Here is a 12,731-nt window from a genome sequence, read left to right as displayed (position 1 = left end):
GTCTTCGTTTCTGAATATAAACAAGTGCGATGCATCATCACTGTCTAAGTATGTATGGAAGCTGAGGAACGGTTGATGAGTAACTCACTCATAAACCAGGGAATCATTGCCAAAAGAAGTAAGTATAATGGACGATATAGTACACGAAATCTTTGCATCACAGAAAAATCTCAGTGCATGAGTTTTATGACCATGTACTTCTGTTATACAGCCCAGCTAAATGAATCAATGAAAATAACTGTAGGAAAAAGTCACAACCAAAACTACAATGAATGACCAATCTATTGCTTTTGGTGGGCGGGGGCTTGTTTATTTTAAGATGTTTAGTAAATCTTAATTTTTTCACTTAAACGCAAAACCATTAAATAAACGTATCATCAATATGTACAAATTATGTACCGTTAGTTAATAAGCGACTTTGTGTTTGGCAGAGTCGTTAGAGGGCTGGATAAATGCCTTACGGTATTTGCTTTGGCTCGTTACATTCTGAGTCCAAATTGGCAGGGTCAACTTTGCTTTTTCTCCTTTCGGGGTTGATAAAATATAGTAAGTCATGCGCTGGGATCGATGGTGTCGACTTAAACCTTGCCTTTAAAATTTCTCGTCTTGTACCTAAACTAGAAACCATCTGCTATAATAATACTCTTGTGTCTTTCTCCGACACAACACATGAATGAGAAAGGAAGGGGTGATAGATGAATAAGGAAGGAAGGGGTAATGGCAAACTTGGTAGTGGGATGATGGGAGTCCTACAGTGAAAAAAAAGCAAACACCGTTTCAACTATGCGTGAGTATGTGTGTGTATATGTAAAAGGGAGTCATGTGAATGTGTATGTGTGTGCGTGTGTGTGCGTGTGCATTGGAATTGGGATGGTGAACATTCAATGCTGAAAAGAAAATCAAACAGCGTTTCAACTCTGTGTCAGTATATGTGTGTATATGTGTGCGTGTACAAGGGAAGTATATGAATGTATGTATCTGTGATTATTATGTACCTTGTTTTGTACCTTATTTATATATAAAATGCTACAATTAGCTGTCATTTTTGACGGCACAGGCCAGCTAGTTATTTATAGTAATTAAATGGAAAGTGACCACTTTGACCGAAACTGTTACTTTCATCTGTGATTTCCGTTGGGTGTTGACTGTGCCTGATTAGGAAGGGATTGGGCGCGGAAAACTACTAGTTAAAAAGCATAAATCGCATAAGGAAACAAAGATATTACAATTCACAATTAATTACTGAAAATCATCTAGACTTACATTCTCTAACTTTATCGCTCTCAAAACATTTCTAACAGTAATTTATGTCTATGTACCTTTGATATAATATAGCTATGTAACATAAACTCAATACCTCAAATTAGGAAAGGAGTATAGTACTTTGATTATACGTATCTTATCGACAGAAGAAGAACGAAAGTAAAAGCCAACCATAGAGGATATAGTTGTTACTAAATACCAATGCTCAACAAGTTATGCTAATACAGCAACATCTACAATACTGATAATTTTGTGTAGCTGGCGGGAGTAAATCGATTACATCGATTCCAGTGCTCAGAAAGTACTTATTTTATCGACCCCGAAAGGATGAAAGACGGAGTCAACCCCGGCGGAATTTGAACTCAGAACGTGAAGACGGACGAAATGCTGCTAAGCATTTCGCCCGGCGTGCTAACGATTCAGCCAGCTCGCCGCCTTTGCAACATTTGCAATAATTGTTTCTAGTATAGGCACAAGGCCTGAGCATATATGGTGGGGTGGTGGTTGGTCGATACTACCGAATCCAATACTTGACTGCTACTTTGTTTCATTAATCTCAGAAGGATGAAAGACAATGTTGAGCTCGACGAGCTCTGAACTAAGATGAAGAGCTGAAAGAAATACCGCAAAGCTTTATTCCAACGTCATAAAAATAATGGCGGATTTTTCTTATTTGGCGGACACCATTTTTTATTTAGTTTTTATTTAGTGTGTTTTCTACCGACTGATTTTTTAGGCACAAGGCCAGCAATTTTGAAGGGAGGGAGATTAGTCGATGCCGTTTATCCTAATACTTGATTAGAACTTTTTTATCAGCATTGGAAGGATAGAAAACAATGTTGAGCAGGACCGCTACCGATTTTTCAAATCAATAACGGCAATACAACAACAAACATTTAATACGTTCACCAATGTCTATATATATATATATATATATATATATATATATATATATATATATATATATATATATATATATATATATATATATATATATGCCCCAGAATGGTCACAGCCTTTAGGCTGAATACATAAAAAAGAAAAGAATAAAAAAGAAAAGAATTTCTCATGCGGTCTTTTTTCTTTTTACACCAAAGTTATGGAGTCAGTGCAAATTTACATGAAACGTGGGGTTTTTCTGCGATTAATCTTTTTTTTTTTTGTCCTGAACTATTATGAAGTAGTTATTCCTTTATAGATCTTCAGCGGAGGGGCTGGGCGCCAATTTTCCAGTTCAATCACTGCTTGTATTTCATCTGCTAGTCGCTGTTGCCTTCTGTTACTTGCAAATAATCTGAAATAAACAAAACAACAGTAGTAGTAGTAGTAGTAGTAGTAGTTGCAGCAGCAGCAGCAGTAAGGTAGCAACAGTAGTAGCAGAGTACTTACAGCTATTGGTGGTGTAGGAGAGTGATGTAAGTTAATAGCTAGTAGATCTATGACTAAAGGCGTTCCAATCGCGACCATGCCGTCTTTTTTTTTCCAACCACAATGTAACCCAGGACCACATTATTCACTGTGATCTTCTTTTATGAGAGAGAAAGGTGTGGAATTTGAGGGCGATTTGCTTGCTACTTCTGGCAGTTCGGGTAGCCACATAGACACTCCCTAGTTGGATCTATTATATATTTTTTATATTGTTTGACTTTTTTATGAGTACGACGATAATGAGATAAAACGACTTCTAGAGATTTCCAGTAGAAGACAAAATGCATGGAAAGAAGGGATGAAAACCCCTCAAGAGATATGTATTTGTATAATATCAAGAATTGAAAAGTTTTAAAATACCAAAACAGCATAAAAACTGAGACTGCAATCCATGGTGTCCAATCTGCTGAAAGCGGATAATGCATGATGTTGATAAATTGTTTTGTCCATCCATCCATCTCTCTTTGGGGTTATGCTTACTGCTTCATCCCACTACCACTTGCTCTTTACAAAATCTTTCCTGCAGACACACACGCACGCACACACACACACACACACACACACACACACACACACACACACACGCACGCACGCACATGCACACACACACACACGCACACACACACACACACACACACACATATTGGGTTGGTAACTAAGTTCCCGCCATTTTTTAAAATTAAATTTTTTTTTAAAGGTTTAATAAAAAATAACAACTAATTAATCAATAATGCATTCACCCTTGTTGTTTATAATTTCTTCCCAACGTTCAACAAGATTTTCAATACCTCGTTGGTAGAAATCACCCGATTTCGACTCGAAAAATTGATCAAACCAAGCTCTCAATTCTGCATCAGTATTGAACGAAACTCCGTGCATAGCATTTGAAAGAGATCTAAAGAGGTGGAAATCTGTTTGTGCCAAACCAGGATAGTACGGCGGGTGTAGCAGCACTTCCCAGCCATGCGATTGAATGCCTTCCTTGGTCATATTGGCGATATGAGAGTGGGCGTTGTCGTGCAGCAGAAGAACTCTATGCTGCCGATTAGGTCATTTGTTGAACATAGAGTTCCGAGTTGACCGTTTGATTCCGTTCAAGCAATTCGTAATGGATAATCCGTTCCCAGTCCCACCATACGCACAACATCTTGTTTCACGCGCGGTGTCGCTTGTTTACCGGGGCTAAACCATTCCTTATGCTGCTTCATATTGATGTACAAGCACCATTTTTCGTCGCCAGTAACGATTCGGTAAAGAAATCGTTGCTTGTGTCCATGAGTTGAGCGGTGACGAGCAAGCAGACCAGAGGAGATTGTGGCTCGTTGACTTTTGCTGTTGTCACTTAAAGCATGCGGAACCCATACTCCATACTTCTGAACCTTTCCCATCGAGTGAAGATGCTTTTCTATAGCAGTATGAGAGCATTCCATTTTCTCTGCAACTTCCATTGTCGTTTGACGAGAATTTTCGAGCAAAAGTTAGTGTAATTGCTCTTCATCGAACTCAACTGGACGGCCAGAACGAGGTGCGTTTTCGATGTCAAAATTTCCATTTTTGAACTTGGCTTTACCAATCACGAACGTTCTTTCAGATGTGGCACCCTCTCCATACACAGCACAAATGTTGTGAGCAGCTTCTGCGGCCTTAGAACCTATATATATATATATATATATATTGCTCTCTCCCCCCGAACCCGCCCTGCCGTTTCCCGCCTCCCTTTTTCCCTCACCTACCATCCCACCACCCTACCCCTCCAACGCTCCATTCTCCGAGCTTTTCGGCGCCTCCAGTCCGACTCCTCCACCTCCCACATCTTCCCTAATCGACCCCTCCCCTCCTTCAAACGAGCCCACAACCTACGGGACCTCTTGGTCCACAGCTTCTTCCCCAACCCAACCTCCCAACCTGGCTCGTTCCTCTGCTCCCGCCCACGCTGCCGCACTTGCCCTTACCTCTCCAACACCACCCTCCTCACCAGCACCCATCACCGACCCTATCGCATCACCGACTCCTTCACCTGCACGTCTACCAACATCATATATTGCCTCTCCTGCTCTCTCTGCCAATCTCTGTACATCGGACAAACGGGGCGCCACCTGGCCGACCGATTCGCGGAACACCTCCGAGATATCAACGTCGGCAATGACACCCCGGTGTCACGCCACTTCCGTTCTGCCGGCCACTCCTTGCAGCAACACCTGTCTGTGTTTGGATTGTCCATGCACAGGGGCCATCCGGACTCCCGTTTGCGGCGTGAACAGGGATTAATCTTCTATCTTCGCTCCTTTGCGCCACATGGGCTCAACTACCCTCCACTCTTCATCTAACCCCCTCCTCCTGTCTCTCTCCCCCACCCTCCCTCCTACCACCCATCTCTCCCCTCCCCCACCTCCTGCTCCGACTCCTACTTCTTTGTACGTCTCTTCACCTCTCTTCATACTTCTCTCCACTCCCACTTCTCTTCACCCCTACTCTTTCTCTCCTCTCTCTTACTCTCTCTCACTCTCTTCTCTCGTACTCCCCCCTCTCTCACTCTTACTCTCTACACTCTTACTCTCCTACTCTCTACACTCTTACTCTCTTACTCTCTCACCCTTACTCTCTCACTCTCTTCCCCTCTCTCTCACTCTCTTTCTCTTCCTCTCTTTCTCCCCCCATACCCCTCTTCCCTCTCTCTCACTCTCTTTCTCTTCCTCTCTTTCTCTTCCTCTCTTTCTCTTCCTCTCTTTCTCTTCCTCTCTTTCTCTTCCTCTCTTTCTCTTCCTCTCTTTCTCTTCCTCTCTTTCTCTTCCTCTCTTTCTCTTCCTCTCTTTCTCTTCCTCTCTTTCTCTTCCTCTCTTTCTCTTCCTCTCTTTCTCTTTCTCTTCCTCTCTTTCTCTTCCTCTCCTTCTCTTCCTCTCTTTCTCACCCCCATACCCACCTTCCCCTCTTTCTCTCCCCCCATACCCACCTTCCCCCTCTCTCAATCCAACTTCCCTCTCTTATACCCACCCTCTCTCCTCTCTTCCTCTCCCCTCCCATACCCATCTTCCCCCTCTCTTACATCCACCTTCCCCTTCTCCCTCCTCGTCAACACCCCCTCATAAGCTCATCCCACCACACCCCAACACACTCCTACTCTACCTTCCCACTCCACCCCATCCAATTCCTTACACCCACCACCCACCCCTACCCACATACCCCATCCAATTCCTTACACCCACCACCCACCCCTACCCACATACCCCACCCTACCCACAGACCCCTACCTCTACCCCACCCTCAACCTAACCCACACTCCACCCATGCCTTCCCCACCTCCCAACACCCTCACATCACACCACACCAATACCCTCGCATCACACCACGCACACCACACCAATACCCTCGCATCACACCACGCACACACTACAACTGACCAACTACTTTCTCCCTTTCTCCCTTCCCCATTTTCACATTACATACGTCAAGATCACCAGCATTCTACCTCCCACACACAGCCCCTCGTTCCCGATCACCGTTTGTTATCTCCCCCTTTCTTAGCTCTCCTGGAATAAGAATTTCTAACTTCCGGTCAGTCATTGTTATGATCGGCCATTATTATGATTGACCGTTGACTGAACACTATTCAATTTTTTTTCTCCGTGTTTTTCTCCTTGTCTCCGTATTCTTTCTGTTGAAGAGCGTAGCTCGAAACGTCAAAGACTTTCCGTATTCCCGAGCGTCATACTAATATATACTTTTGTTATTTACACCACCTGTCCTCGTCTGTTGTTATTATTTGTATATTCTCCCATATATATATATACATATATATATATATATATATATATATATATATATATATATATATATATATATATATATATATATATATATATGTGTGTGTGTGTATATATATGAATGAAAATTTTGGGGTTTGAAAATGCATTTGAATCTCGAAACGTGTAGTCGTTTTTAAATTTTGCAAGAGATTTATTCAAATACCAAACCGGTTTCGATAGTTACCTTTCATTTTTTTTTTTTTTTTTGCTCATCAATGGTAAAAATATATATATAAAGGGTTTAGGAGAGCTTATAATTACAAGGTAAAATTCGGAAAAACATTGTTTAAGCAATCATATGTTCAAAGGTTCACAGAAACTTCATTGAGTTCCACAGGGATAGACAGTAATATAAATGTAGATGTTTAATGAAGATCATAACCAATATACATAATTGAAAGTTCAGTCATACTGAATTTTTATAAAGCAAAAAAAGTAAGAAGAGAAAAAGATGGAAAGAAAGAATTTTGTTTCTTTTACAGTTTGTCGTGGTGCCTGTTGGAGTTCTTTTCTCAATTTCAGTCGAAGTGCACGCATCTCTTTACCTTATTCGCTTGTTATTGAGTTGGAAATGTTATGTCCAAATCTTTTAGTATATATATACATGTTTTTACGGTAAAGGATCAAGTTTTGATTGGTTGTAATTTTGATGGTACTTTGTTCCGATTGGTTGTAAGTTTTGTGACTTCATTAATTTTGATCAAAAATATTTTGTCCAAAACAGAAAATATTTTCTGTTTTGGACAAAATATTTTTGTTTGGCAAAGTTCAGTGTTTTGCTTGGCTGACTTCCTCCTGGTAACCAGTTTTTCTCTGATGGTCATCTAGTGTTCCGGTTAGTAGGTTCCCTTAAGAAGCCACTGCTTCGGCCGGTTCGATATTTATTTGTTTTTCCTGATAGCCCAGTTTTGACCAGAGAAAACTTTCATTGGTTTTGTTTGATGTGACGTCAACACCTGATGTTTGAGAAGGTGTGAGGTGTTATTGGAGTTTGAGTTTCGAATCCCTGAAGAAGCCTGCTACTCAAACTTTTCGGTTTATATATGTTGTTTCTGCTCGATTTTCGTGAATAAATTGGTTTTTTCGAAACCGGTTTGGTATTTGAATAGATACTACACGTTTTGCGATTTAGATTATTTTCAAACCTCAAAACAAATTCTTTCATATTTTTTCCTGCGTGGGAAAATGCACCTCTTATCTTTCTTTCTCTCTCTCTCTCTCCACACACATATACAGGGTTGGCCAAAAGTCACCCGACAGTAAATCAAAATTCCATGAATACTTAATATTCAATTTTATTTATTCATTCCGATTATAAACTTTTAACAATTGAATGCTGTGAGTTAAAATCACTGGGGTTTTTTCAACATTTGTCTATTCATCAGGGAAGTCTCATAAAATAATTTTTTGTTTAATCTTGGAATTAAATGGTTTTGATTTACTGTCAGGTGACTTTTGACCAACCCTGTATATATGTATATATATATATATATATATATATATATATATATATATATATACACACACACACACACACACACACACACACACACACACACACACACACACACACACACACACACATATATATATATATATATATATATATATATATATATATATATATATAATACGCTACATGTCATTTTTTTGCGAGTAACACATAAGCGTTTGAAGGTGTTGAATTTGTTCTACTTTATAAGATTATATTTTCTAAATCATTCGGCACAAGCTGGAGTTGTTCTGTTTATCTTTTGTATTCCAAAGTTCATTCTGCTTATTAATGTTTAACTAATGTTCTAATATTCATAAATTTTGACGATTTGCTTATGCATCGCAGCATTTATAAGAATTTCTTCATCATTACTGCAGCTCGAACCGTTCTTTTAAGTATGTTGCTGCCATACTATGGAGCAATGACCACTAAAATCAATAAAAATCTTTCTCCCTAAATTTTCAAACAAGGTCTCCACCTACTTGCTGGGGTTGTTCTATTTATTTTTTGTTGTATTCGGATGTTCATTTTACTACCCTCATTGTACCATAATGCTTCAATGTTCATAAATTCAGATGATTTGCCCGATATCGCAACTGTCATTACTTACCGCTGTATCTGTAGTCTACGCTGCGAAATGACTTAAACTGGGTTAGCATTAAGGTTTGGATTGGGAACACTTTGTGATTACAGATTAAAAAGTCAGAAGGTGTGTTAATACCTCCATATGTCTACACAAGAAATGTTGTTCTTCATGAGCTTCTGCAGTGAATCATACGTGTATAGTATTTTGGGAGTGATAAATATAATTTACTTATTTTCCAATTATTTTGGCATTTTTATTTACTTTCTTATCCTCTAAGCAATCTACTTTCTTCGGGTAATAATTTTTTCAACAACAACCCCCTCATTATTCACGGCTCGGGTACTCTAGTAAGTATATATTATAATTTTTATTTTACCAAACGCTGTGTCGAGAAGTCAGTATCATTGAATCATCACTATAAAAAAATTACCATTAATAATAGATATTTCATATATGTGTGTGCGTTCATGAGTGTGTTTGAGCATGTATATACAATATACACATCATGTATTATATGCATGTGTGTATGTCTATGTCTATGTGTATGCATGTATAGAAAACAAAACAGGAAATGTTTTATTGACAAAGAATGATTATTTGTTTATGTAATGTAAACCATATAATCAAATTCCTTGTCATATCTTCAGAGATGTGTGAAATTCATTTGTAATCTTGCTGGCTTACTGGATTAGTGGCAGTGTTGTCATCACCGGATAAGCAAACAGCTGAATTAATTAAAAATACGTAAGGTGGCGTAATTAAATATTTTACAAACAATCCCGCTTGTTTGTTGTTTGTTTTTGTCTTTTTTTTTTGTTTTTTCTGTATGTACACAGATATACTCAACTGCGGATTCTGGTTAAATAAAACATTGGTCTATAATAGGGGTCCTTCTCGATGGCTCCTTTCAGATATAAGAGAATATGTACACACACACACACACACACACACACACACACACACACACACACACACACACACACACACACACACACACACACAATGCAAAAAGCAACACAAATCGCTGAAAAGACTTCTGACAAATGCGAAGCTTTACACAACAACCACAAGACCAATGGTTAAAAAATGTGGACGGCCACATTGTGGAACATGTCCCAACCTGCAGGAAGGCTTGGAATTCCTATTCAAACAAGGACAAAGATTCACAATTAAAACCAAGTTGCTAAAGCAAATACTGGATAGAAAAATGTCGAAGGCTGTCTCTAGGACTCGAACCCACATTATGTGAACCAAAACAATATTTACACGCTATTATTTATAGATTTATCTACTCCCTGTTCAGCAGTTAAAAACGAATTATTATATGTTCTCTCGATGTGTCTAAATTCTTATGACGTAAACCACACACACACACACACACACACACACACACACACACACACACACACACACACACGCATTCTTTTATTCTTTTACTTGTTTCAGTCATTTGACTGCGGCTATGTTGGAGTATCCCCTTAAAGGGATTTAGTCAAAGAAATCGACTCCAGAACTTATTCTTTGTAAACCTAGTACTTATTCTATTGATCTTTTTTGCTGAACCGCTACGTTACGGGGACATAAATACACGGTTGTCAAGCGATGGCGGGGGGACAAACACAGACACACACACACAAATATATACATATACGACGGGCTTCTTCCAGTTTCCCGCCACCAAATCCGCTCACAAGGCTTTGGTCGGACCGAAGCTATAGTAGAAAATATTGTTTCGAGTTCATTGGTTTATGATAAATGTTAGTTACAATTTGGATGTTGACTTTTTTTTATCATATGATAAAAAAAAAGAGTAAACAATATCTTCTGTTTAGCTCATGCCACCCGAAACACATAAAAGAAATTTAGCAAAAAGGATTTGCACAATAGAGTCTGATGGAAATACCCGGGACCTCTGCCTTCAAGACCTCAGAACAACACTAACAAAGAGACAATATCCACCCTCACTTATAGACGATGGGATTAAGCGATGGGATTAATTAGGAAACAAAACGTAACAACACACCACATCTCAAAACACTAACGTATATATCCACGCACAACCCTAGAAACAATGCAGCATACAACACTATTGTACAAAATTTACCTATGCTTACTAGGAATCTAAAAATGAACAACGTTCTGAAAACACAAATTCATCAAATGCAAAAAGCAACACAAATTGCTGAAAAGACTTCTGACAAATGCGAACCTTTACACAACAACCACGAAACCAATGGTTAAAAAATGTGGACGGCCAAACTGTGGAACATGTCCCAACCTGCAGGAAGGCTTGGAATTCCTATTCAAACAACGACAGAGGGTCACAATTAAAACCAACTTCACTTATGCTTCCGAGAATCTAATTTATGTTATAACTTGTCCAGGTAGTGTTATAACTTGTTCAGGCTGTGGACATAACTTATAACATACTCTTTCATTTATAAAATAAGTTTTAAAATATATCAAAACTATGAAAATAGTGTGCATTTTCCTTTTTTCTTTTCTTATATATATATATATATATATATATATATATATATATATATATATATATATATCCAGAGAGAGAGAGATAAATTGATAGATATGTATATACACATATATATGCACACACACACACACACACACACACACACACACACACACACACACACACACACACACACACACACACACATATATATATGTATGTATGAACACATAGATTGACACACACACACACATATGTAGGGAGAATTCACAAAAAAAAACAAAAGACGAAGACAGGTGGTGTAGACAACAAACATATGTATTGGTTTAACGCTCGGGAAGTGAAAAAAGTCTTTAACGTTTCGAGCCTACGCTCTTCCACAGGTAGGAACACAGAAAAAAAAACAAGGAGAGAATATAAATAATGTGTAGTGGCTAGCGATCTATCATGGCGAATGACGGACAGAGGGGTCACACAGGAGAGCTAGGAAGAAGGGGAGATAATAAAGTAGTGGTGATACCAAAATGAAGGTGCGTGTGTATAAGAGAGTATGTATGTGTGTGTGGAAGAGGGGTGGTGACGTTGACGTGTGCGTGTGTGTATGTGTAGGTGTGTGGATGTGGGGCTGGGCAGTGGTCAGTGCTAGTGTGTGCATGGTGGTGTAATGTGATGTGGTGTTGTATGGTATGGTGGTGTATGGTGTAGTGGTGTGTGGTGTCGTGTGATGCTGTTGGGAGGTGGGGAAGGTGATACTGGGAAAAGCATGAGTAGGGTGTGGGTTAGGTTGAGGGTAGGGGTGGAGGTGGTGCATGTGGATAAGCTGAGGATGGGGGTAGAGTTGGAGTATGTGGAAGTGGGTGTAAGGGATGGGATGGGGTGGGATGGATAGGGAAGGTGGAGTTGGATTGTGTAGGGGCGTGGGTCACGAGGGGATGACGATGAAGGGGGAAGGGAGAGGTGGGTAGGAGTGAAGAGAAGGGAGAAGGAGAATAGTAGTGAAGAGAAGTAGGAGTCGGAGCAAAAGAGGAGAGGTTGGTAGAAGGAAGTAGGTGTGAGGGGGAGAGAGGAGAGGGGAGGAAGTTAGATGAAGAGGGGAGGAGAGTTGAGTCCATGTGGCACAAAGGAGCGAAGAGAGAAGATTAATCCCTGTTCACGGCGCAAACGGGAGTCCGGTTGGCCCCTGTGCAAGGACAATCGGAACACAGACAGGTGTTGCAAAGAGTGACCGGTAGAGCGGAAATGGCGCGAAACCGGGCTGTCATTGCCGAGTCAGATGTCTCGGAGGTGTTCCGCGAACCGGTCAGCCAAGCGGTGTCCCGTTTGTCCGATGTAGAGAGAAGGGCAGAGAGAGCAGGAGATGACATTGTTAGAAGTGCAGGTGAAGGAGTTGGCGATGTGATAGGGTCGATGATGGGTGCCGGTGAGGAGGGTGGTGTGGGAAAGGTAAGGGCAAGTGCGGCAGCGTGGGCGGGAGCAGGGAACAAGCCGGGTTGGGAGGTTGGGTTAGGGAAGAAGCTGTCGACCAAGCGGTGTCGTAGGTTGTGGGCTCGTTTGAAGGAGGGGAGGGGTCGGTTAAGGAAGATGTGCGAAGTGGAGGGGTTGGACTGGAGTTGCCGGAAGGCTCGGAGAATGGTGCGTTGGAGAGGTAGGGTGGTGGGGTGGTAGATGAGGGGAAACGGGAGACGG

The 12,731-nt window shown here is 40.4% G+C and overlaps 1 protein-coding gene across 2 annotated transcripts in view; it reads right to left on the bottom strand.

Moving 5' to 3' along the window:
* Positions 1-12,731, bottom strand: part of LOC106872138 (spermatogenesis-associated serine-rich protein 1-like) — a 39,956-nt gene that overhangs the window by 3,648 nt on the left and 23,577 nt on the right. The window contains exon 5 of one of the 2 annotated variants that reach the window (XR_008263465.2): positions 2,384-2,557. Coding sequence is in view for 1 of the 2 variants with exons in the window: in XM_014919011.3 (XP_014774497.1) it covers positions 2,437-2,557 (121 nt within the window). In the remaining variant the exon portion in view is untranslated. Of the gene's footprint in view, positions 1-2,322; positions 2,558-12,731 lie in introns of those variants that run through there. The other variant, XM_014919011.3, reaches the window with a different exon arrangement.

The sequence above is a fragment of the Octopus bimaculoides genome, chromosome 2 (assembly GCF_046866305.1).
Source record: "Octopus bimaculoides isolate indiv1 chromosome 2, ASM4686630v1, whole genome shotgun sequence".
Taxonomy (NCBI): Eukaryota; Metazoa; Mollusca; class Cephalopoda; order Octopoda; family Octopodidae; genus Octopus; species Octopus bimaculoides.
The sequence above is the reverse complement of the archived record's forward strand: the minus strand, read 5'-3'. Positions and strand labels throughout refer to the sequence as shown.